At 49.2% G+C, this 26922-nt stretch overlaps 1 protein-coding gene across 2 annotated transcripts in view; it reads right to left on the bottom strand.

Moving 5' to 3' along the window:
• The window catches only part of UBQLN1 (ubiquilin 1), a 1098378-nt gene that overhangs the window by 84763 nt on the left and 986693 nt on the right, over nt 1-26922 (bottom strand). For both annotated transcript variants that reach the window (XM_069625875.1, XM_069625876.1), the window contains one exon: nt 17724-17883. In XM_069625875.1, the coding sequence (XP_069481976.1) occupies nt 17724-17883 (160 nt within the window). The remainder of the gene's footprint in view (nt 1-17723; nt 17884-26922) is intronic.

Below are 26922 nucleotides of genomic sequence, written 5' to 3'. Positions count from 1 at the left end.
CTTGGCCTTATCACCGTCCAAACCACTTCTCTGATTGAACCCCTACCAATCCTAGGCTCAGCTAACCCTTCCTTCGCAACTATTGATCCCTTTGCACTGCAAACAAAGGGCATGCCTGTATCACCTCTGTACATCATGTCCTTATTCAGTGTCTCTCCCCTCTGCTATTTTACCTGCTTGCTTTAAAACAACCTCTCATCCACATTTATTAAAATAATCACTGCTGACTGAAGCAACCCATCCGACAGGCCAGTCTCTCTTCTACCCCAAAACTCCAAAATCCTCAAGCCAGTCATCTTCAACTGCAATTTCAGTACCTTTAGGAATGCTATGTTTGGAGCCCCTCACAATCTGGATTCAAAAAGTAAACATTTCACAGATATAAGAACCGCCCCAAGGCCCCAACTTCCTAACCAACGCCACCCACCACCATTACCTCTCCTCCATTCTAATACTATTCAATCTCTCTGCAGCCTTTAACACTGAGCAACATGCATCCCTCTTCCAAACACCCCGCTCACTCACTTGGCTTTAAAGGCACAAAACTGACAGGTTACCTCCTACCTCTCCCCGACCATTCATTCTCCATCTCCTGGAACTCTTTGCACCTTCTCCCTCACTCCATTAATATGGGTTGTCCCCGAAGGATTGTGTCCTTGACACACTTCTGTTCATGCTCTACAGGGCCTACCTGTGTAAGCTCATCTTCTTTGGCTTTAACTGCCACCTCTTTTCACCTCACTTGCCGATTATTATCTCCTTCCCATCCTTCACCCTTCAATCTAACAAAACATCACAAACTGCCTCACAGCCATCGGTTATTGGACAGAATTACGCCACCTGATGCAGAATTCTTCCAAAACAGAAATTATTTCTCACTGCCTCCAATGCCAATCTCACTCTACCAGCTTCAAGCAAGACTCACAACCTTGACGTCCTCAGCATTAATTCCAACAGTTCATTAAAGCCTTTTGCCATAGCTGTGAAAATGAATCCCTTTTAACAGAATAGTGCACTGCTACCTATCCCATCACTCAACAAAAGGCTAATCTCCTCTTGTGTTCAGCAAACTCGATTACTGCTCAAGCTTAAGCATACATTTTCACCCTTTATTCCTTCTCTCCTGAAAGTCTTGAAGTTTGCTACTCTCACCTTCTACAACACAGCCACTCGCCCAACCCGCCTACATAGCTGCCATGCTGACTGGCTCTCCACGCAAAATCACACTTCAAATTTCTTCTTCTTGGTCTTCAAATCCACCCAGTCTTGCCCGTGCCCACATTTTCTACCCTTATAACGCCACCTCAACCCCATCGCGACTCATTTTAACCACTTACCCCACTACCCTATATATATTTATTTAACATGTTCAGTGTTTTTCAGTATTATGGTCTTTGGTGAAATGTACCACTCTGAATTTTCCGTAAATTCACTGGGTACCGATGCAGAAGTAGATTTGATCTCAACATGCCACTGAATGTTTTGAACCCGCCTCATTTAAACGTAATGGGCGACTGGAGAAACTCTGTGAGCCCTATCTGGCTCACTAGAATTCATTCTTAGAACCCCCTTGAAAATCTCATCTGGGGAGATCAACACGATACAGGCCCCCGAACAGAGACAGTAACTCCTTAGACAAAATAAGAGGGCTTCCATTCACTCACGATAAGGGGATTGTATTAGAATTGTGCAAACTGGGATTGGTCACATTTGATGATTTGCACATTAATGATACTTTCCTTTCCATAAAGAGGTTCTGGGAGCTTGGATCCCCTTCATTCACACAGGATGAATATAGCAGAATCAGGGGCAAGATGTCACAATCGTTTCATTCATTCCCTATGTCACCAAGTCCAGCCCACTTATGAAATAAAGCACCTCAGCTGGCACCCACACTGCCTTAAATATGTACAACCTAGTGTCTGGTGAAGCGTAGGCGTCTCCGGCTCCAGAAGACGATGGAAACGTGCCTGGGAAGGATGCTGGAGGACAAGGAGTGGATCTAGGCGTGCATTCAAACTATGCAGCTCTCCATGTACCCAACATGTCAATTTCAAATGATTAAATCTGATGTATTATACCCCTGCTAAGATTATGAAATTCGATCCAACTGAGTCAATTGCCTGGCCAAAATGCAAAATGAGTTAGATTGACTTCTGGCACCTTGCCTGGAGCTACCCTCTGGCGGGCAAGTACTGGAGTGAAGTCACGTCCAATCTTTCTGAAATCGTTGCCAGGGCCATTGCGCTCAATTTGGTTGCCTGCCTTTTGGAGGTCCCCCTCTCAATCGGCAAAAAGCTGAGCAAAATGATAAACCTGGCCTTACTACTTCCTTGCTGACAGATAAGCCCCGTGTTCGATGCTCCCCTCGCCCCGGCTGAGAGAGACATGGTTTAGGGATCTACTATGCACAAACAACTGAAGAAATCTATGCGAACGTGGCTCCCCCCTGATCCCACTGCAGGAATACATGGGTTACACCATCTTCCCATCTCTGAAACCCCTCCCACCACTCCACATCCTAGGGCTCATCACTCTGTAATTGACATGTATGAGTTGTTGTAGAATGTACACCAACATGCTACTCAAATTGGAAGAGGTCTGGAACTTCCCCCCGACTAATTCATGTCTGTTAATGCCATTGTCTTCGTTTAATGCATTAATATACTGTGCTATGTGGTTACCCTTTTTCTTCTTTGTATGTGGTTTTCTTATACAATGTAATACCTATTAAATATATATTTTTTTAAAGATGTATATTTGATTAAAGGTGTTATTCTTCTCAGTTCAGCAATTAGCCTTCAAGTTAAACATAAGTGAAGAGACACCCAATCCGTCCCAAATGACATTAACATAGAACATTCATTCACACCTGGGGAAGGGCACTCGGACAATCAGGTGGCTGGAAACATGGGCTAGAACACAGAGTGTAGCCTCTGCTTTTCTACAGCCACCCAAGGCCCTACCCCAGATCCCACAATTTTGATTGCGGGGAGGAAGCAGAGAGCCCCTCCCTGTTGCACCCACAAACTCATACCCCCTCCAACTCAATCCTCACCAAGACATCCCACACCCTTCCCCCACCTCCCTCCCTCCTTACATGCTGGACAGCAGCTTTGTTTTCCGCTTCTGGCGCTCCCTCCCATTCTCGGCGCCCACCGTGGAAATAGCAAATGGACTTGCTCCCTTTTCCATTTACTATCGTGGGGGCATCTTTTTTTTTTGTTTGTTTTCATGGGAGATTGGGCTCGCGTAATACACGTGGAGCCTGGTTCTCCACTGAAAATGTTTTTTTTTTTTAAAAAGATTCACACCCCAGACGAACAGCAATCACCCCCTTGTCAGGGGCGCAAATGACTGGTAATGGCCCACAGCACTTGGAGGGCCTTGCTTTGCTCAGGCCTGCCTTGGGCTGACTGCCCATTAACCACCATGTAGGCCGAGACGTGTGGGTGATCGCTACATTCAAAACATTCCGAGCTGCAGAAGGACACAGCCTTAATCAACATTCCACCTTTAAGTCATCATGGTCAGCAGGACAAGCAAACGGGACACACTGTTTTCTCTGTTTAAGAACACACATGTAATCAGTCACTCACATCTATTCAGTCAGCATCCAACACTACACCCACACACACACACACACACACACACCCCACCCTCCATATTCACTGCATCACATCTGTCCTAAAAGGAGAATGAAAGGAGGGGGCCAGGAAAACAACCCCTAGGCATAAGGACATTGCAGAGAATCTCCCCATGCATGTGACCAACAACATTCATGCACAGGACAAGAAGTAAGTCACACAAACAATACCTTGTGAACTAAAGATATACCTCCTCAGGGAGCGGCCCCTTAACCGGAAAATGACCCATGTCAAACTCACATTCCCACACATGAAGAAAAAGAAAGCTAGTAATGCTCTATACACTTGCACCCAGTCAGGTTCCAACAGTGCAAACCAAAACTCTTTGTCAAGGCCTGCCACACCCAGACCTCTGGCCTGTGACATGCGGTCGTAACCAAGGCTCTACAAACAAAACAAAACAGAGAAAACCTAAATAAACATTCAACTAACCTGCTGCAGCGCTAGGCCTTACAGCCCCACCAAGCAGGGGCCAACCCAGACATTCACCACACAAATCATGGAAGACTTCTGCAATACCTACCGCTCATCCTGGACATGCACAACACCACTAGCATAAAAGCATACACAAAGACTCTGCATGCATCTCAATACCAAAGTGCACACTACTTATTTCCCACTACATGACCCCAAAGCACATCTCCGTTTCTTTACATACACTACCCATGTGCGGATGGGACGCTGCATTGTATCCCAAAATGCACCTGTACCCACCCAAACGCAGGCAATTTATCATAAGCATATATTTTACTACACACATCATAATAGACTACTGAAACACATTTCAAAGAGGGGCATGGACATCAAAATGATGTCCTTTGAGCCATTACCCACATTTGTAACATGTATTTTGTGATACATGCGAGTAAAACCCAGCTAACATTTGGGAAAGTGCCTGACCAGTAAAATTGGCAACACTGGCTCTTTGGGTCACAACACATTCTTACATGAAATGTGATAACCTATGGTCTGCACTTTGAGACAACACCCTACTCTAAAATACACCTGTCACTAGAAAACCACAGAGCCACTACATAAACGGACAAGTCTTCATTCACACAGCCTTTGCCATCTAACCGGGTTATATCATACAAAAGCAATAGGTTGCAGGTAAAAAGAACTCCCCAAAACGTTTGCCAAACTAAATTTGTACAACTGAAACCGGTACCTATAAACTATGCAAACCACGAAAAACACTATAGGTTTGTAGATAATCCTGGTGCAATCTCGTTATCATACAAATAAACAAGCCTGGCACAGCAAGATAACTTTGTTAAATGGTACACCTCCAACAGCCCATGGTTGTCTTAACTGCAGTAGAAGACAGCAGAACCTTCAAAACATTTGCCAATCCTTTTGCAACGAAGGGCCACCATGTATAAATCTGGGCCCTGTTGACAGTATTCAAAGGCACTCAAATGAAGGACACGACACCGGAGGTTGGAACGATACGTCTTTCTTTATTAACTTGCAACTCTTAACTATCTCCCCTCTCAACTCCTCCCCTTCCTTTTTCTCGCTCCCCGCCTGGAAACGTGTCTCTGCCTAAAGTGCCAGGCTATTATGCAAGTCTATGCAAAAAGGACGGGCATACTTGTCCTTGGCACTTAAGGGGCAGAGACCTAGAACATCACCCCGGGACAAATTTTCAAACGTTGAGCTTAACACTCTTCCACCAAGCAAGCAGGTCTCCTGGATGTGCGCTGGGGCTGTGCGCTTCTTTTACTGTGTTCTGACTGTCCTGGTTCAAGTATACCTTGAACCAGGTGTCGGTCCCCTTCTGGGGGAATCCACATGTCATCCCGCAGCTCCCTTGGCTCAAGGTCTGGAGGGGTTAACTCAGGTTCCTCTCTTTTGATGAGGTGTTTGAACTGCCAACTGTTCCTTGTGACTTCTCGGTCTGAGTTTTGTGCGGTCACCATGGTTCCTTTAATGGCGACAACGTTCAGCGGTTTCTGTGAGCATCTTGCATCGGTTTTCCTTCTCATGGTCTGTTGAACGAGAACCCCATCCCCAACTTGGAAATCCTTGGGCACGGCTCTCCTCATGTTTGAGTCCACTTTTGCCTGTTCTTTTCTTTCACTGTCCCTCCTTATGATTTCCGTGTTCATTTCCTCATGTACGCTCGTATTCTTCACGATACGGGTGTGGACCTCATAGCGCATCATCAGTTCTGCGGGTGTCTTATTGGTGGCCTCATGCAGCGTGTTACGATAGTCTCGTAGTACCATGCACAGTGCTTAATGTGGGTTGGTGCCTTCTATGCAAGCTCTTTGCACTGTCTTTTTAATGGAGGACATGAATCGTTCAGCCATTCCATTGGCCTGTGGCCATCTGGGGGTGATTCTTTGGTGCGTGAATCCCATGTGCATTGCGAAAGCTACAAATTTGTGGCTGTTGAAGGGGTGTCCATTGTCAGATTTGATGGACCGTGGGATACCCTACTCACCGAGTACTTCATCAAATGTCACGGCCATTTGGGGGTATGCTGTTGTTGTCATCCTCTTAACAATGGGGAATCTTGAGTACTCATCAATGAATAGCAAAAGGTATTCCCAACTCCATCAGGCCATAAACGTTGACCGCCACTCTGTCCCATGGCTGGTCTGGAATATGTGTCGGCTGTAACGGGATGGGGGCTTCCGCTCGTGCAATGCATTGACATGGCAGGCAGTTCTTGACCCAGCTGTCCACAAGTGAGTCCAAGAAGGGGAACCATACGTGGCATCTCAGCTGCCTTGTTCATGTGGTGGCAGCGTGCGTTACTATCAAGCGTCTCCCAAGCCTTTGGCGGACTGCCACGCGGCAAAATGGCAGATGGCAGTTTGTCTCTGTCTCCCAACGGGATCACCGTCACTGTGGATCTCAGGAGAAGGGACGCCACGTGGGCATGGAGTCGCCGCTCACCCGGGATCAGGCATGGCTCTGTACTGTGAACTGATTCACATTGGGCAGGATTGCCTCAAGGTGTGGTGTGCCGTAGGATTGCTGGCACCCGGCATGTAATGTGAAGGAGGCGGGGTCACCTCTTGGCACTCCGGTCCGCTGGCAAACAGCCTCGTCACCAGGTGACATATTCAAAGGCACTCAAATGAAGGACATGACACCGGAGGTTGGAATGATGCGTCTTTCTTTATTAACTTGCAACTCTTAACTAACTCCCCTCTCAATTCCTCCCCTTTCTTTTTCTCGCTTCCGCTTCCCGCCTGGAAACATGTCTCTGCCTTAAAGGGGCAGAGACCTATAACAGTCCCATTGCCTTATGTGTCCCTGTGGATCTTGCAGATCTTTGTTACTTATCCGAAGATCGAGCCCCTCTCAAGATCTTCCAATTACACGATTGAGTGATAAGCTGCACAATTCCGCACATGTACAATGAACATTCAGACATTCCAACATCATTTCACTTTATGCTGGGGAACCATTTGTCAGACAAACGTTAACTTGAGAACATTCAAGGGAACCTCCCCATAAGAATGGAGTTTGATCCTGTAGCACTGCACCATTATTTCAAACAAACCAGTGGAGGCCAATGAAGTTCATGGAACCAGACACCTGAGCTCACACACTGCTGATGGCACACAAGTTTCAAAAACTCAGGTGGCTTGTCATACTCCGTTTCTTTTTTCTTGACTCCCGTCAGAATTTTGTGCCTTGAGGAAAATCTTAAAACGCTTTGTGAGGTGCTCTAAATTCAGTCAACTCATAATACGTGTCTCACCCACAAGGATTTTTGAGTGGATGTGCTCCAATGAAAATTCTGGATATTAGCACAGTCCAACTTTCCTGCAACAGTTTACTAATTTAAGTACTGTGCTGTTCTTCCTGGGCTCTTGCAGGCAAACGTTTCAGACATCTTCAGCTTAGGGAGCTAAGCTGGCTTTTGCTAGTATCACTACTCATTCCTATATGACAGCATGGTTCACTTTGCAACAGACATACTTGTAAGTAGAGTCACATCTGGCAGCATGGCTCTGTTCGTTCTCATCACAGCGCTGCTCAGTGGACGTCTTCTTGTCTGCTTAAAAATGCATCATCGCAGCATCTCCTCTCCCCATTCATCTGGGTTCTTTAAATCCAGTTACCAGTGTTTTGCAGATCAAATGCTTCATGGATGATACAGAAGGCTTTATTCTTCAAAAGTCAGTGTCAGTTTAATAATTAGCCTTTACGTTACATAAAAGAAAGGAGACACCCACAGGCCAGCTCAGTCATACGCACTCCTCTGCAACCAACATTCATATATACAGCAGTGACTCAAAACTCTGAACTGCACATGCACACAGCATTCCTCAAGATCACTACTATGGCCAGTAGGACAAGCAAACAGGTCATACTCCTTTCTTTACTTGTCCCACTTTTATTTATTTATTTATTGGACATCTTCATGGCGCCTATACACAAGTGTTTCCAGGCGCCACAAGACGAATTGGGGGGTGGGGCGACATAGGAAAAGAATACTACAAAAATCAGAGGCAGTTATATTGGCCTTGTGACAATCCCACCTTGCAAGTGCAAGACACAGGTGGTAAGTGTGGGAGGGGAGAGGGAGAAGTGCAGGAGTGAGGGGCCCAAAACAGGGGTTGGGGGTGAGTCAGTGCTGGGGGGGGGCTAAACAGCAGTGGGTGCCAGGGGAAAGTGTTAGGGAGAATTCTCTTATAAGGCTAATTTCCCAAACCTAGTGAGTCCCCCCCAGCAGCTTTGCTGGATTTTTGGGTTTTGTTTTTTTCTCCTGCTAAGAGTGAGACTCTTTTACTCTTTTCCTCCCACTCTTAGGCATGAATTGAGTGTCTTTGACTCTGCATGTGCTTATGGGCTATGGGGGTTTCTTTCTACTCCATAGGGGATCATCTATTTTTTGTGTGTGTGTGTTACACAGCACCCTCAGTGCAGTAACACAGGGGTGTCATAGTGACCCCCCAAACATAGACTCCATACCCTGGGAATGACTACTGTCTCCCAGGGCATGTAAAGTCACCATTGACTTTACTAGTCCTAAATTGTGAACAGAACCAGTACAAACCATCATATTGTGGAAGTACTGGAAGGGGTTAATTATATTGCCCCTGGGTCTGTTTTCAAGGGGGCACTGTCCAGTCCCCCCTTGCCGAGTTTCTGGCTGGTGGCAGTGGTTACCACGCGAAATATTCCACCAGAATATTCTCTATGGGATTTTCCCATTGATTTTAAACGCACCACTTTTTGGTGCAATGTTTAAGATACAGCCGGTTTATTTATTTAATATTAAATCCCCAGTTGGGTCTTTTTGCCAGAACTCTTTTCTAAAATGCCATTTGAGTCCGTCTCTGTAACTCTGACCAAGGTCGAGCCCTTTGTTCCACTATTTTGGCGGGCTTCTCGACAGAAGCCCTCCAAATGGTGCCAGTCTGTCTGGGTTCCACATGAGGTGGAGGGGGGGAATTGGCACCCTAGACTGCGTTGCCTCGGCAACCCAAGTCGCACTCTACTCTGATTGGCCCAGTGGTGAGCCGCCCGGCTCACCACTTAGCATGTGTGATTGACCGCTAGGCTGATGAATGGGGGTTTTTCTGCATAAAAGCAGGGCCTTTGGGACTGGAACTTCAGAAGTCGCCACAGGACCTAAGGATCCGAAGAGGGAAGAAGCTGAGCCATCTGCAACGATGACACCACCGGTGAAGCTCTGCTGTAGCTACCTCACCACCTTCCCGACGACAAGAGAAGATCTTCTGATGGACGAGTCTTCTTCTTCTGAGCTGGTGGGACCAACCAGTTCACCCTTTTTGCCTTCCAAAGACGTCTCTTGATCGAATCGCCCGTGCCAAGCACCCCGGCGGCCGGACAGCCAAGCTTCACCACTTTGACCGCGAATAAAAGGAACGCTCCTTTTATTGACGAACTCTGCGGCTGGTTTGATCCCTGTGCAGTGCAACAACTCCACGTTTCCTCCTCGACGAGATCCTCTCTTCCCCTAGTCGAAACAACGAACTGCAACCACTGCCAGGAACAACTGCCACCGCTGGAGCTTCCTCTCTGTTTAAGGTACTGTGTCCTGCCTGGCCTCTCTTTTTTCGTTTTGCCCAAGGTGACCCTTAAATCCTTGGCTTGCCAACTGGGTTGGCCCCAGACCTCCTAACTTTACCTTCTTGAATCGCCCCAACCTCTTTTGAACATTCTGCAAAGACTTTCAGTGCATTTTTAAACCGTGGGCACATCTCGCTTTGCTCCCTTTTAAGTGGACCTGGCCTATGAACTTTGGCTCTACAGTCTGTACTGCCTTTATTCCCTTGCTGAGAACTCCTAAAAGTGTTGAGACCTGTTTTATTTCTATGCTCTGCCTTTTCCTCTCCCTTTAACTGAACTATTCGAGTGCCATCAGGTTATGCGCTCACCTCTGTTTAACAAATCGTGGTGTTTTAATTCTGACTTGTCTAATAGTTATTAAGGGAGGTGTGTATACTTTACCTGACTGTTTTAACTTGCTTTTGATTTAGAATGCTAGTATATTGCTTAAAGTGTGTTTTAAATAAATTATATACTTTTTATACAAAGCTCTGGTCAGTGTTTGTTTGCTCTACTGTGTTTTTAGCCCTATTGTGTATACTCTATATACTGCCCTACTCTTCTTGAGAGAAGTCTGACTGCTCAGTCACAGCTACCAGGTAAATCTGGGTGGTACAGACTGCTACCAATTGAGTTTACTGCTTACTCCTGTAGTCAATCTTTTTGCAGTGTTCCCCAAGGGAACTGCACAGGATTCTGCCTAACAGAAAGGAGTATGAGTGCGATGGACAGGGTGGACCAGTTTGGGCTAGTCCGGGGAAGGGTGCCCACTCCACTGAAATGCTCTCCATCCAGCTACCAAAACTACATCTCTTGAACTCGTCCAAGTCAAGATTTAAGGTCCACATTCTGTTTATTTATTGTTCACTTGTTAGGAGCTTATACAGGAAGCAAATACTGTTTCTAAGCGCCCGCAGGGCAACAGGGAGGGGGCAGGGGATGATAGACAATGCAATTACAACACTGTTAAATAATTAAATACAACAAAAAGAAGAGAATGGGGAGGGGGAAGATAGACCTACTATGCCATGTGAGTGAGTGTTCAGAACGTGCAAGGGCGGAGGGGAGAGGGGTATGGCATAGGTGCTGTGGTGCTCATGGAGAGAAACAGGTGAAGTGCTATGGAGAAACTGAAGTGCAACCTCCAGTGTGGAGGGTAAGCAGTGGCAAGGGCAGGGGACAGACAGCAGCTAGGAGGATAAGATGTGGGAGGTCAGGGCCCCGGGGATGTATAAGGGCCCTGCACACCAGTCAGTGCAATTAGCAGGGGGGGGGGGACGGAAGAGGTAACGAGGAAGGTCTTGAGGCTTTTCCAGAACTTAAGGGGGTCCTGCTCAAGATGAACAGGGAGGCTGTTCCAGAGAAGGGATCCCACCGAGGAAAGCGATCGACCACCGTCTGTTTAGCAAACCACTTCAAATGCAAGGAGTTGGTGCCAGAGGAACGCAGGTGTCTAGAGGGGAAGTATTGGGTCAGAGAGAGTTGCATATAGAGTGGGCCCCAGCCCCAGAAAGACTTGTGGATGATGCAGAGGGATTCACATTTAATCTGTGCTGCGATCGGGAGCCAGTGCAGATTTTGTAGGGCCACCCTTCCTCAGCTGCCACAATACTCTTGCTATGTTCAGCTGTAAATATGCAAATTTGTACAATATGATAAATAGTGGCACTATGTCTACATTATGCACACTAGCTCCATTTGTCACATTGTCAATGTCCCAGTTATCTGTATCCTATTACCTGTCTTACTAAGCTGTGGATACTCATCCCTAATATGCTGTAAAGGCATCATATCCCAGGACTGCCTCCGTCTCCTGTACGCTTTCCTATGTAGGTCATTACTGGTGAAAATGGCACCCGACCTTAAATCAATAAAACGTGCCTTGGGATACCATGTAATTACTGAACTTTACTATAAAATATATGTATCAGTCACCTATGGCCAAAAAATGTGCCAGAGTCGGCAAAAGAGGGTCTGAATTTGAATCTGTAATCTATCTTTATTTTCCTATTTTCTGGGTTGCATACAATATATTGGCATTCATTGCAGGTTTTGTTTTTCATTCATCATTACTCTCAATATTGTAAAGAACAAGTTACTTACCAACTGGTACCGTTCTTTCGATTGGATGTTCCTCCAACCTATTCCACATCTTTGACATGTAATGTCCACAGCTGTGTACTTCTGAAACTTTTTCAGCAGAGGTCGTCCTGCGTCAATGACGTCGGGTCGATGTCCCTCAAAAGCCTCCGTCGAGGGCGACGTCACCGGATGTTACAAATAGGACGTGGGGCACCAATCCAATGCCTGCTTGACTGCACATAGCCTTGCGGAAACGTAAGCTGCAATCAGATAGGAAATTCTTCAGAGGGAAGGCTGGGAGGGCGATGTGGAATACGTTGGAGGAACATCCAATCGAAAGAATGTTACCAGTTAAGTAACTTCTTCGAATGGATTGTGTCCTCCAATGTATTCCACATCTTTGGCAGACTCCCAAAGCAGTACCAGAAAATGGAGGAGAGAAAAGAATTTAGAGTACCCAATCAGATCCAGGGAATAATGTTTAACAAAAGTGTGGATAGAAGCCCATGTGGCTGAATCACAAATATTCCTAATAGAACTCCCTGTTATAGGGCAGTGGAAGTAGCTACGCCCCTCGCGGAATGAGCGCACATCCCTTCAGGAGGGGTCCTTGCCCGCCAATCGGTAACATTCAGTAATGGTGAGGATAATCCACCTAGACAAGGTCTGTTTGGTAACAGCCTGGCCCAATCGGTGTCCAGCATATCTCACAAAGTTGATCGTCCACTCTGACCCTGGACATCCTAAAAATACAAAAGCTCAGAGCTCTCCTAGGATCCAAACTATGAAGTCGCTCCTCTTCCTTGCCAGGATGAGGAGGCGGGTAGAAAGAAGGAAGAACCACTTTCTGACTCAAATGAAATTAAGATACAACCTTGGGTAGAACGGAAGGACGTACCCTTAGTACAACCCTGTCCTTGTGGAACACAGTAAAGGGCGGCTTAGAGAAAAGTGCCTGCAATTCACTCACTCTGCGAGTGGAAGTAACCGCAACCAAGAACACTGTCTTGAAGGACAATAATCTCAAAGGACAAGAGAGCAAAGGTTCAAACCTAGCACCCATTAGAAATTTCAAAAACCAAATTCAAATCCCAAACCGGCACCTGGAAAGGGGATGGTGGGAACACAATAGTCAGTCCTTTAAGAAATTGAGAAATCAAAGGAATCTTAAAAAGAGCATTCTTCAGGAGCGCTTAAATATAGACAGCGTCGCTAGCTAACCTTTAAATGGTACCTACTTGAAGGCCCCTGTGGGCCAAAGAAAGAAAGACAAAACCATAGGAATGGAACACTGAAAAGGATTAACATTTTGTCCTCTGCAACAGTCGCAAAACTTTCGTCAACGATACATGGATTTGGTTGCTGGCCTTCTGGCCGAAAGCAATATCTCCATCACATCATCCGGGAGGTCCCAAACCTTATATCTCAACCTTTCAGATACCAAGCGTGAAGGTTGAGAGTCATGACCTCTGGATGGCCTCTCTCAATCTCAATCTCTCTCTCTCAATATCTCAATCTCTCTCTCAATCTCTCTCTCAATATCTTAATCTCAATCTCTCTCTCAATATCTTAATCTTAATCTCAATCTCTCTCTCAATATCTTAATCTTAATCTCAATCTCTCTCTCTCTCAATCTCTCAATATCTTAATCTCAATCTCTCAATATCTTAATCTCAATCTCTCAATATCTTAATCTCAATCTCTCTCAAACTCTCTCAATATCTTAATCTCAATCTCTCTCTCAATATCTTAATCTCAACTCTCTCAAACTCTCTCAATCTCTCTCAATCTCTCTCAATCTCTCTCAAACTCTCTCAATCTCTCTCAAACTCTCTCAATCTCTCTCAATCTCTCCCAATCTCTCCCAATCTCTCCCAATCTCAATCTCTCCCAATCTCAATCTCTCCCAATCTCAATCTCTCCCAATCTCTCTCTTTCTCTCTCTTTCTCTCGAGCAGATCCTCTCAGTAGGGAAGACGGCGTGGAGGGTAGAAAGACATTTCTAGAAGGTCCAGGTACCACACTCTCCTGGACCAATCCACAGCAATGAAGATCATGTGGGATCTGAACCTCCGTAACACTTGAGGAATGACGGGGACTGGAGGAAACGTGTACAGCAGTGGGAAAGACCCCTCCACTACGAATGCGTCTCCTAAGGCTCCTCTCGAGGGAAATTCCCTTGAGCAGAGTCTCTCGCACTACCGGTTGGCACTGGTGGTGAAGAGATCCACTTGTAGGGTTCCCCAAAGGGCAAAGATCTCCAGAAGGACTTCCTGAGCCATCTCACACTCGTGAGACCGTGCTCTGCCTGCTCAGAGGGTCCACCGCTGCTTTTTTGTCTCTGGCCAGATGAACCGCCGAGAGTGAAATACCTTGCTGGATTGCCACGAACCAGAGCCGCATCTCCTCTCTGCACAACGGGAGTGACCCTACACCCCCTCTTTTTTATGAGGTAATGCATGGCCACTGTGTTGTCCGTCATGATCAGGTCACTCTTCCCCCGCACAGACGGCAGGAAAGCCTTCGGGGCAAGCCTGATGGCCCTCAGCTCTAACAGGTTGATGTGGAGTCTGGACTCTGACAGAGACCAACACCCGGTGGCGGTCAAGTCGTTGGCATGAGCGCCCCATCCTGTGAAGGAAGCATCTGTCACTACAGACACCTCCGGCCGTGGTTGCCAAAACTGCTCCCCCTTCATCAGGTTCCCTTCGTTGGCCCACCACAGAAGATCCTGCGAGACCTAGAGTGGAATTTGAACGGGATCCGACATCTTGCCTGAGAACTGCAACCACTGCATCTTGAGGACCCATTGCAGGGATCTCATCCTCAGCCTGGCCTCTGGCACCAGAAAAATTAAGGATGCATGAGGCCGAGCACCCTTAAAAATTTGAAAGCCGGGAGACTCTGGGCATGTTGAAACTTGTCCACCATCTGCACAATGTGATGAGCCCTCTCTTTGGGAGGCGAGCACTTCCCCAAGGATGTGGCCAACACAGCCCCGATGAACCGGAGCTGTTGGGAGGTGTCATGTGCGACTTCTTGAAATTGAGAGAGAAGCCCAGCCTGTGAAGGGAGCGGCAGGTGAGACCGACGTGATCCACCGCTTGCTCGGGAGAGCGCGCCGAATCAGCCAATGGTTCAGGTGGGGGTAGACGTGACTCCCCCCCCCCCCCTCACCTGAGGTATGCTGCCACCATCGCCGTTAGCTTGGTGAAGACCCTTGGGGCGGAGGTCAATCCGAATGGCAGGACCCGAAACTGAAATTGCGAATCGCCAGCCGCAAACCTTAGGTACTTTCTGTGCTTGGGATGAATCGGCACATGAAAGTAAGCATTCTGTAGGACTAGAGGCACCAACCAATCATGAAGTTGAAGGGCCTGGAGGACTTGAGAAAGAGTAACCATCTTGAACCTGTCCTTCCTGAGAAGTTTGTTCAACCAACGCAAGTCCAGGATGGGTCTCAAACTCCCGTTTTTCTTTGGGATAAAAAAATAAGGGGAATACCATCCTCTCCGCTACAGGCACCAGTTCTATAGCGCCTTTCTCTAGCAGGGTCAAGATTTCCTGCACAAGGAGCGGATCCAGAAGCTTCAAAGAGAGATTTCCTGGTGGATTGTCGTGAGGCCACTTTAAAAAGGGAAGGCCGTGGGCAATTGTATCCAGAACCCACGCATCCAAAGTAATGGCTCGCCATTCTTCGAGATGCTGAGACAGTCTTCCCCCAACCGGGTATCCATGGGACATGGCCTCATGACTGTTGTGGAACGGCTGCGGCAGCACCTGAAGGCAAAGAGGCAGCTGCCTAAGCGGCTTTGGCACCTCTAGTTCCCGGACCACCACAGGTACTTTTTCGCTGACCCCTTTGACTGGCAGTCCCTCGTCCTACCAAAAGGAGGAGCAGTAACAAAAAGCCTACCCTCCACTGCTGTCCTCTAGGACGAAAAGGCAGAGGTTGACGCACAGCTGCACTTAAAGATTTTGCAGAAGCTCTTGAGGTCTGCAACCTCTCAAGGCTCTCGTCAGCCTTGACGCCAAACAAATGTGCGCCATCAAAGGGCATGTTCAAAAGACGGGCTTGCACATTCGGAGCAAAACCGACTTCCGCAACCACGCAAACCTACGTATAATGGTGTTCGCAGCCAGGGACCGGCTAACACTGTCGGCCGTGTCCAAACCCGACTGAAGGGATTCACACATGGCATCCTTGCCATCTTGCAAGAGAGCAAGGAACCCATCCCTTTCTTCCCCCTCAGGAATATGCTTAGCTGCAAGAGAAACAGTTCCAGAGAGTGTGTGAAAAATATTGCCATGGCACAAGTGGAGTTGGTTGATTTAAGTGCCATTCTCCCCGCAGAAAACACCTTGCGTGCCCAACCGTTGAAGCGTTTGTCGTCCCTATCTGCAGTGAGGCATGGTACTCCGCCTGCCTCGAGGTGGCCATAGCCGCCTGAACCACCAAACTCTCGGGAGTGAGGTGAGAAGATAGATAGATGGGGTTGCTACCGGAAGGGCAGTATTTTTTTTTCAACGATTTGTTAGCAGCTGGAAGAGATTCCGGTGACTGCCGAGTAGCCGCCACCCTTTTCTGTAATGTCAAATGAAAAGGTAACACCGGGTCAGAGGACGGACCTTGATCTAAAATATCCATTAGATCATCTTGTACAAAAGCTTCAGGAGGACTGGACCAGCCCAGATACTCCGTGACCCTAACCATGAGCCTCCTGTAGGAGGACTCCGCATGAGCAACAGACCTGCCAAATTCGACTTCCGGAGAAGTGTCCAAACCACTGGCATCATGAAGAGTTTGCCTCAACTCCTCCAACTGACTGTCTCCAGCAAAGACAGGAGCCACATCAGGCTCAACAGGGTCCATATCAAATTCTGACATTTCCTCCTCCTCATGCGTCATGCGTCATCCAGAGGGAGGTAAAAGCCCTGCCTCGGGACAGAAGTGGGTCTGGAGTCCACCACCGATCTCACAGACTTAGAAATAGCCTTTCTGGGAGGATCCACAGTATCAGTGATCTCCAAAGGTAAATTTCGAGCAAAAAGCCCCCAAGGCGTTGAGGGCGCCAAAGGCTTCAACGTCGATAAAGGCGCTGAGGGCTGTAACGAAGGCACAGCTTCGACGTTGGTATCCAACTGACACAGCACCGACGGAGTCGACGCCGACCTTGAGCCCTTAACAGGCTTCTGCGGTCTCGCTGGAGACGACTACTGAGAGCTGGAAGCATGTCTCTTGTGACTATCCTGAGCCTTGTCCGAACGGGACCTCAAAGGTTCCCGATGAGCGTTGCGGCGAGGACCCGAGCCTGAAGGCATGCGAGCCACAGTATGAGACCGTTCCTTGCCGGCTTCATTAGAAGGCGCGGACGGAACTGTGCTCTGCGATTGAAAAATTGAATAGAACCCCTACTTACCTGAAGCTTCCCCTTACGCTCCAGCAAGGCCTTAGCAGTCAGTGTCTGGCATTTGGAACAGTCGTCGGTGTCGTGACTCTCACCCAAGCACCACAAACAAATGCGATTCGGGTCAGTAATCAACATTTCGACTTGCAGTCCAGGCAAGTCTTGACGCCAGACCGCAGAGTTGGAGGGGTCGAAGATGCCAACATATTCACGAGGAATACACAAGGTGCGCCGAGTCTCTGAAGCAAACACATTTGGGGAAAAACGGAACTGAGGCTACGAGCGCTGTGCATCCTATTTGTAACATCAGGCGACGTCGCACTCGACTGAGGCCTTCGAGGGACATTGACCCAACGTCATTGACACAGGACGCCCTCTGCTGAAAAAGTTTCCGAAGTACACAGCTGTGGACATTACATGTCAAAGATGTGGAATACGTTGGAGGACACAATCCATTCTAATTATAGTTTTGGTAATGATCATTTAAGTCGCAAACTATAAAGTAAAATCAGTTACATGTGTAGAGTACTTTAGCTTACTATACCTGGGAATTTGCTCCAGCAAGCGCTTGTAACATCTGCTGAACAAACTGCTGATGTCCAGGTTCAGAAATGCCTGAAGGAGGAGGTGTACTTTCAGTAGGCACTGGGCTAGGTACGGCTGGTCCTGGGGAACCACCAGCACCTGCCAAACCGGGTGATACACTGTAGGGAAATGAAAAGTGTATTATTACAGGGCATGTGGTAAAGCTCCTGAATGCATGCAGGCCTATGTTGAACTGTTCAACAGCTCAAAATATACTTGCTGTAGAGCCTCTAAACTGGTTTCTTTTTTTAAAAGCTTCCTAAGAAAACATGAACATTAGAACGTAATTAATAATTTGGTGATTTGAGCCAAGTGTACATGCAGAAAAGCAAGCATATCCATAGCATAGGTACCAACTGGTGATATAAATTCCAGGTATAATGTATAGAGGCTACCTACCCAAAGCAAAAACCTCTTGGGACCATTATGTGCTTGCAGAAGGCACATTTGGGAAAAGCTATCAATTTGCTTGTGCTTCAAGCATCACTTATGTTCTGAACCAAAGGCCAGCTGATCACACAAACGTTCAGCAGAACTGCCCTATATAGCAGTTTACTAAACCAGATGTTCACATATAAAAACAAACTAGTGTTAAATATTTCATGTACTGCAGGCGATTAATCAAGCATGCCTAATTCAGAAATATTAGGACTACGAATAGACGCTTTAAAAGCAATTGCATTCTGATTTGAAATACTGTTACATAAACATATATATGTGTTCAGGATATCAAATGTTGTGTTACCTTGCTTTCTAAAGACATTCTGAGACTATAAATTTAAGGGAACCATGGTAACCAACTGTTGGCTTGCAAGGTTGTAAGCACCATCATTAAACATGGCCATTGAATCCTACCTGCAAGACAAAGTCCAAAGCTGCGTATGAAGTAGCCCATCTTCAATGGTTGCCAGATTTTTTCTCTATTATCGATAGTCATAGAGCTCAGAAAGCAATGAACTCCCTGGGTGTCCGTAACGTATTCAGGGCTCAGCTTTCTTGTACATGCCTTACCCTGCAAACAGACTTGTACATTGCTAGAGGGGCTGGGTCGAGCCACTGGGTACTTCCCTTCTAGTCTCTCTACTCTTTCATTCACCCGTCTCACTTTCTCTACTATTAACCGTTCACTCCTACCATATCATTCCGATAAGCTTACTATTCCAGCACACTTCTCACCTCTCCTATTTTCTGTCACCTCCAATGTCCTGCTAGTAGACATCCTTTCTCTGCTAATTTTCCTCTCTTGGTCTTCTCCTCTTATCCGTCTCTTTATCACCATCTTTCATGCTCTGCCTCTCGCCACATCTTGTTTACTCTTCTTTCCCCTCCAAACACCCTGATTTGTCCTTCCTAAAACCACTCAGTGGTTTCTTCTGCTGTTAACTGTTAAACCTGTGACCTAGTGTCATGCCCCAGCTCATCATTCTCTGCCTGCAGTCTTTCCTTCCACCTCCTCTAACCACCCCGTGTCCCTGCTCCACTTCGCTGTTTGCTGTCTTGATGCGTTTCCTCCTTGACACACTGCCATGCTCAAAACATTTCTCCTTCTATCATACATCTGACTCCCAAACCACATGTCGGGCATGGCCCTCTTGTGTGCCTGCTTGCACTTCAGGTTTAAGGGCATGGTCACGCCTCTTTGTGGCTATGCAACAGCCCACACATTCCATCAGTATGTCAGGGGGTATCAGTACCGTCATCAACCAGACACTATGAATCTGACTACAACAGAGTCAGCTACCATCTAAGCCAGCGAACCCCGACCTACAGTGTGAACGATAAAGGTAGATTGGCACGCTCCTGTGGAATATCTTGGTTAACTCAATCCAGAGTGTAACAAAAGTTTTACACTGTGGTCAAACGGTATATTGTGACGATGTGCAAGGTGCCGTGACTTCACCCCAAGGGGGAGCTTTTTTCCATGAGGGTAGGAAGGTTTGGCCGCAATTCAATAGCCCGATTGGGGGTGGTTTAATGCGGAAGGACCTCATAGGGAGGGACTCTCCCTTTGGGGACAAGGACAATCACCTGCAGTTCAGGACGTTTAGCCAGGTCACTCTGCAACATTCCCTAGCTCCCCCATCCCTTCATGCTGAGCCAAATCATTGAGAGTAAGCCCATGTATTTTTCTAACAGATGGAACAGTGCCAGAACAGAACATATAGAGACTAGGAAGAACAGAGGAACCATGAAGAGTAACCAACTCTTAAGTACTGGCAGGATATGGCTGACCAGAGGCATGAGCGATGCCAAAGGACATTATCTGCAGGTGTTGATACTGCACCAGGGCAGAGTACCCGAGATAACAATTAAAGAGAGAAAAGACCAAGGGAAGTCTGATTGCATGGAAGTCAGGAGTCCGAGAGGTTGAAACTCCAAGTGAGGGCTGGAAGAAAGGATGTACAGGGGAGGCTGGCGGCTGGCTGCAAGAGTTCACGGTTGGTCTGAGAGGAGCACACCAAACTTCGAGTCTGAAGGGAAGAAGCAGTGGTGTGATCGCAACAATGTGGACTGTCGGGCCCCAGAACAGAGCCAAGACTAAGAAGCAGAGGACCACAAAGGTGCACTGGGGCTGCCGAAGTGGACAAGAGCAGTGGAAGCTGCCAACAAGAAACCCGATCCTAGGAAGGACCAGTGACATGCCCCATCCTGAGAGACGGTAAAGGGAGGCGGTGGAGGCGGACCGAGGGACACAATGTAGGTTCCTCACCCCAGTGGCAGCCATCGGGCTATTGGGCAATTGTTGAACTGTTTAGAGTGCATCAGGGGGGGGATCTGCTTCGTCCGAGTAGTCACAAAATAACTACTGGACACAGCAACAGTGACCCAAGCATTGGAGGAGTACTTCCTCAGTGCAGTGGCAGTAATAAGCCCACCGACGAGCAGGGACGGGTCTGGGACCCTAGCTAAAGTGAAGAAGTCATCCGAGAAGAACGTCCTAGTCGCAGTGGCGGCAATAAGCCCACTGACCACCAGAGAAGGGTTTGGGAACCCAATACAACGAATTTGAGAACCCGATGAGAACTTCCTCGGTGGAGTGGCAAAGATAAGGAAGTTGACCAGCAGAGAAGAGTTTGGGACTTTGCTAGTACCAAGAGAGTCGTGAAACATATAGCAAGTGGAAAGTCGGGAAAATGTATTTTCAAATACCAGGAGAAGGTGGACATTACAAAGATGTCGGGGGAAGGGAGTAATTCCCCCTGGTCTTACTGTGAACTATAAAGATCAGTACCAGAAGGGAGTCATTCTCTTGGTCCAGAACGTGGAGTGTGCAAAGACTGTGTGGAACCGCATACCAGGGGAAGGGAGTCATTCCCCTGGTAATCTTTTCGCTAGAGAACAGTCTTTTCAATACCACCCGAATACCAGGAGATGGGTGTCATTTTCCTGGGGCAGGAACTTTCTGTTGGATTATATTTGCCTTTAGTTGGTGTGAGGGATAGAAGTAGGTTGTGACACAGGATGGTGGACTTTGAATTTGACTGCCATTCCAACGGATCCTTTAGTAATAGTTTGAGGCATATTGAGAGTCTTTCTTTTATAAATGAAAGTCTATAACCACCACCATGCCACCTTTTTGTCAGCTTCCTTCTTTGACAACCTTATAATATATAAACTGTATAACCAGATGTTATTTACCTTGAAAAGATATAAAGTATATTATATATACCTCTATGTGAGTCTTCCACTTATTCAATGCTTGAGAGCTTCTTCTTGGCTGTCTAACCACTTACAGCAATAGGTGAACAAGTAGAAGCTTTGTCTAGTCTGTATACCCAGCCACTAAACATTGGGCTCAAGAAAACAGACACATGGTGGCAGCAGAGAAGATGAGGCGCAGACCTCTGGCATTATGCTTAAGGAACAAGTTACTTACCTGTAACTGTTGTTCTCCAGCATGGGTCTGGCATGGACTCACATGCTCATATTCCCTGTCATCAGGCTGGGAATCCTCGGTAAAGAAAAAAATCAGTATCAGTTTAGTTTCTGATCTGTCTTTCTTAGTAGTAAACAATCACTGGTATCTGGGTCATACTGCCCCTCAGCCAATGACCGCCCTCTCCCTAAGCCCCCGCCCCTGGCAGCCATCCTCAGATTTGGTAGCACGTAAAGTGGCAGTATGGCCAAGTGAAGAGCCGCACAGGGGTAGGAGGGAGGGTTCACATGTGAATCCATGCCAGACCCATGCTGGAGAACAACAGTTACAGGTAAGTAACTTGTTCCTTCTCCAGCATGGGGTCTGGCATGGATTCACATGCTCATGAATATAGAATACATAGCAGTATACACATGCACAACCACGGGAGGTGGCAAGGCTCAACATTAAGCATTACATAAACTCAACATTAAGCAACTCTTACCTCCTCACCAGGCCCACCTTCAGGCGAACAGGTTGCGCAGCACTGCTTGGCCGACTCTGGACTCCTCCCTGGAATCCCGGTCGACACAGTTGAACTTCGTGAAGGTGTGCGTCGACCTCCACGTAGCAGCCCTGCAGATGTCCAGCAGGGGCACACCAGACAAGAACGCCGTAGTAGCAGCGATGGCTCTGGTAGAATGGGCTTTCGAAAGGCCAGGCAACGGTCGGTTTGCCAACCGGTGACAGTGCATGATGCAGCCGGAGAGCCATCTAGAAATGAAAGCCTTCGAGAGCGCCTTCCCTTGATTCACACGTCCAAAGTTCACAAAAAGCTGTGATGTCTTCCGAAAACTCTTTGTGCGGTCCACGTAGAACTTCAGCGCTCTAGCTACATCCAGCAAGTGCAAAGTCCTCTTGGACGGCGACGAAGGCGACGGGAAGAAAACTGGCAACACCAATGGCTCGTTGGGCATGACGGAGGGGTGCGTCCTCAGCACCACCCTCGTCTCGTGGAAAGAAAAGTATGGAGGCTTGCAGGATCGGGCCTGGATCTCTCCCACTCGTCGTGCAGAGGTGATGGCCACAAGGAACGCTGTTTTCCACGACAGAAATTTCAACGGTGCCGAATGCAGAGGCTCAAATGGTGGCTCCATGAGCCAGGGCCGGAGCCTTCACCGACGGGAATGATCGGAACAGTCCCTTCATAAATTCCTTCACCAGGCGATGAGACCACAGGGATGACCGTCCAGTAGTTCTGGTGTAACAGGAAATCACTGTAAGGTGGATCTTGATTGAAGCGTGAGCTAGCCCCGCCTTGGCCAGCGACAGCAGGTACGGCAGCACTTGAGGTGCTGCAATATGCAGAGGGTTAATCTTCTGTGCACGGCACCAGACAGCGAACCTCTTCCACTTTTGTCAGTAGCACTTTAGAGTTGAGGACGCCCTGGCCTTTGCAAGCACCTTCCTGCAGTCCGCGGGGATATCGTACCCTCCAAACTGTAGTGCTGCAGGAGCCAGGCCTGCAAGTTCAGCGACTCCGGGTCGTGATGGAGGATGGAGCCTCCTCCTCTGGAGAGAAGATCTGCGTCCGTCGACAGTCTGACGGGGGGGGGGACGCTGACAAGTCCAGAAGGTCTGGGAAACAGGTCTGTCTCGGCCACGCCGGTGCGACGAGGATCATCCTGCACCGGGACCTCTTGAGTTGGTTGACGAGTCGGAGCAGCAAAGGCGGGAACGCATACAGGAACAGGCCGTCCCAGGGGAACGAGAAAGCATCGCCCATGCTCCTCGGCTGGGGAAACCTGCTGGCAAACCTCTGGCACTCGGAGTTTGTCGCCGTCGCAAACAGGTCGATCTGGGGTTTGCCCCATCGTTGGAAAAGTCGGTCCACTTGATACTGACGTAGCTCCCACTCGCAGCATGAGCACAGCTCCCTGCTGAGTGAGTCGGCGATGACGTTCTTTATTCCTGCTAGATGGAAGGGCACTAGAAACATCCCCTCGGCGACGGCCCAGTGCCACAGATCCTGGGCCTCCTTGGACAGGGCTGGAGATCTGGTACCTCCCTGCTTTTGGATGTAGAACATCGTGGTGGTGTTGTCGGTGAAGACCCTCACCACCTTGCCCTTGAGGGACGGGAGGAACGACCTGAGGGTCTAGAACACGGCTTGGAGCTCCAGGATGTTGATGTGGAGTGACCTCTCCTCCGGGAGCCAAAGGCCTCTCCCGTGCAGATCTCCGATGTGCGCTCCCCACCCCTCCAGGGAGGCGTCCATCATCACCGTCTCCTGATGTACCGGAGCCTGAAAGTCCTTGCCCGCCGCGAGATGTGCGTGGGTGCCCCACAATCGGATCGTTTGGCGGAAAGCCTCGTTGAGTGGGATCCTGTCTTCGAAGCTGCTCGTCACTTGTATCCAACGGGCGTCGAGGAACTCTTGTAGAGGACGCATCCTTAGCCTGCACAGGCGCACCAGGTAGATGCATGAGGACATCATTCCGAGAAGGGATTTGATGGATCTAACCCTGGCCACGTCTGTGACCAGCAGGTGCTGCACCTTGCCCAAGATGGCCTTCGTCCTTTCCTCCGACAGCGAGGCCAATCGCGCCATTGTATCGAGCCTGGCTCCCAGAAACAGGGCGACCTGCAACCGGACCAGATGGGATTTCGAGTACTTGATGGAGAATCCCAGGTCCGTGAGAAGCTGGACAGTATCTGCTGTGTGTTCGACGGCGAGTTCTCTTGTCCTTGCACTTGAAACACTTGTGTATAGGCGCGTTACAAATGCCATATCATATCATATCATATGAGCCAATCGTCCAGGTAGGGGTAGACGTGGATCCCCCGTAAGAGCAGCCGCGCCACCACTGGTGCGAGGCACTTGGTAAACACCCTGGGTGCCGACTTCAGCCCAAATGGCAGGGCCTTGAATTGGTAGTGCCGCCCCTGGACTATGAATCTGAGGAACTTTCGGTGCCCTTTTAGAATGGGGATGCGGAAGTAAGCATCCTCCAAGTCCAGCGATGACAGGAAGTCGTCCTCCTCCAGCTCTCACAGCACCATCCAGAACCTTTGCGCCTTGATGTATTGTTTAACCGCCGCAGGTCCAGGAAGGGGCGCCAACCGCCTGTCTTCTTTCTGACGAGGAAGTACCTTGAGTATACTCCGGAGCCCCGGAGCATCTTCGGGACGAGCTCCATGGCACCTTTCCTGAGCATCACCCTTACTTCTTACAGTAGTTGAGTGACGTGATTTATCTTCCTGGCCACAGGAGGAATGCGGGGGCATTTCTATAGAAATTCGAGAGTGTGGCTGTGGGCCAGGGCATCCAGCACCCAACGGTCGGTAGAAATGGACTCCCACACGCTGACGAACTTCGCCAGCCGGCCACCCACCGGGGTGCTCAGGTGAGGGCCTGACACTACGGCCGGTTCAGTCCTGCTTGGAAGCGGCCTTGCCACATTGGCAAAGACGACAAGATCCTCCTGACTTGCCGCGTCCTCTGTAGGCCTCCTGCGACGAAGAGCGGGCTGCCTGGCAGTACGTCGAGGAGCCGCCGCCAGATCCCTTGGAGGCACCCTGTCTGCTTCCGTCGTTCCGAAAGTGCGGCCGTCGTCTCTGCAACACTCCCAAGGCCCGAGCCATCTCCGTGTCGGTCTTGATGGCCTGAAGTGACTCATCCACTGTTTTTCCAAAACAGGTTGTTCCCGTCGAAGGGCATGTCCAAAACTCTGGTTTGCACATCCTGGCCGAAATCAGTTGCCTTGAGCCATCCCCGCCGTCGAAGGCAAACACCGTTGCCCAACTGGCGGAATCCGGTGTCAGCGATATCCGTGGCCACCGTTATGGCATGGTCCAACGCCACCTCACCTTCCTGTAGGATCAACAGGGCCTCCGCCCTCTTGTCGTCCGGTAGGAAGTCCAGTAGGGGAGCGATCTTGTACCACAGCTCCCTGTCGTAGCGGGCCACAATCGTTAGAGTGTTGGCCTCCTTAATTGTCGTTGCCGCGGACGAGATGACTCGTCATCCCATGGAGTCTAGCTTCCTTCCTTTGCCGTCCGGCGAGGAGGTCGAAGTTGAAGATGACGCCCCAGCCGCCTTCTTCTTGGCTGCCGCCGGGTCGACCGAATCCGGGGTCGGCTGTGCCCTAAGGCACAACAGGGCGGAATCAGGGACCCGGTACTTCTCGTACCGGTCCCTCTTGGCAGGCGTCGTGGACGGGTTCTTCAGGAGAACAAGTCCCTCCTCCCAGATGTCGTCAAAAAATGGTACCGCGAGGACAGTCTTCCTCTTGGCCTCGCGCCGCTGATATAGGAAACCTTCCTTCTTCTGTTCCTCCGGGCAGAGCCGAAAAAGTTTGGATGCCCTGGCAATCATGGCGTGGAAGGAGCCAATTTCGTCGGGCGGGGAGGCCCGATGGGGTGGTGATGGAAGGCCCATCCCGTCGTCACCACCGTTGTCATCCGTCCCAGTCGTGGCCTTATCCGTTCCCGTGTCATCCCTAGGCTCAGGGGAAGGAGGTGAAGGCTGGAACGGGGGAAGGGGTGGGATGAACTCTCCTCTGCTTGTTCGGAGGGCTTCCCGACGGACCCGGTTCTGTTGGGTCGTCCGTAGGGATGAGGGGCAATCTCGTCCTCATCTCCGTGCATAAGGTTTGGATTGCCATCAAAATGACCACCGAGTTGTCATGAGGCTCGGGCACTGGCTGCGATGAGTGTGACGGTCGCTCCTCCTCCACGGGAGTCTCGTCGGCGCCACCGTCGCTCTCTTCGTCCAACTTCTCGGGGTTCCCCTCGTGGTACCGGACCTCCTCGAACCTCTTGTTGAGGCCCTTCACGACTTCAACCAGCTCCTCCTCAGAGGCTGTATCCGTGTCCGTGACAGCCACCGGCCCCCCTCTCTTTTTCCACCGGGGTCTTCACGGGGGGTCTCATCGATGGGCTGAAAAGAGGATTCCCTCCGTGGTGGCAGAGAAACTCTGGGCCCTGAGGTCACCTCCACTGGGTTAGCCTCCACAGGCTTCGCCAAGGTCGTCGCAACTCCCTCAATAGAGGCCTTCACTGGGTGGATCAAGGCCTTCACCACCTTGGGGGCGCTTGAGGCCTTCACCTTGGGGGAGGGGGTCACCGCCTCGCTCCCCTTCGGCCAATCCCTTTGAGATCGACCGGGGCCTCTCCAGAAGCTTAACCGGGTTCTCGGATTTTCTCTTCCCCCAGCCAGAGCATTGGCTCGTGGTTGATGGCGTCCGTGAGAGTGCGCCCAGCCTGGCAGCCAAGGAGCCCGACCCTTCGGTGCTCCCGG

This window comes from Ambystoma mexicanum, chromosome 6p, assembly GCF_040938575.1.
Source record: "Ambystoma mexicanum isolate Mex_15411 chromosome 6p, UKY_AmexF1_1, whole genome shotgun sequence".
NCBI lineage: Eukaryota > Metazoa > Chordata > Amphibia > Caudata > Ambystomatidae > Ambystoma > Ambystoma mexicanum.
The sequence above is the reverse complement of the archived record's forward strand: the minus strand, read 5'-3'. Positions and strand labels throughout refer to the sequence as shown.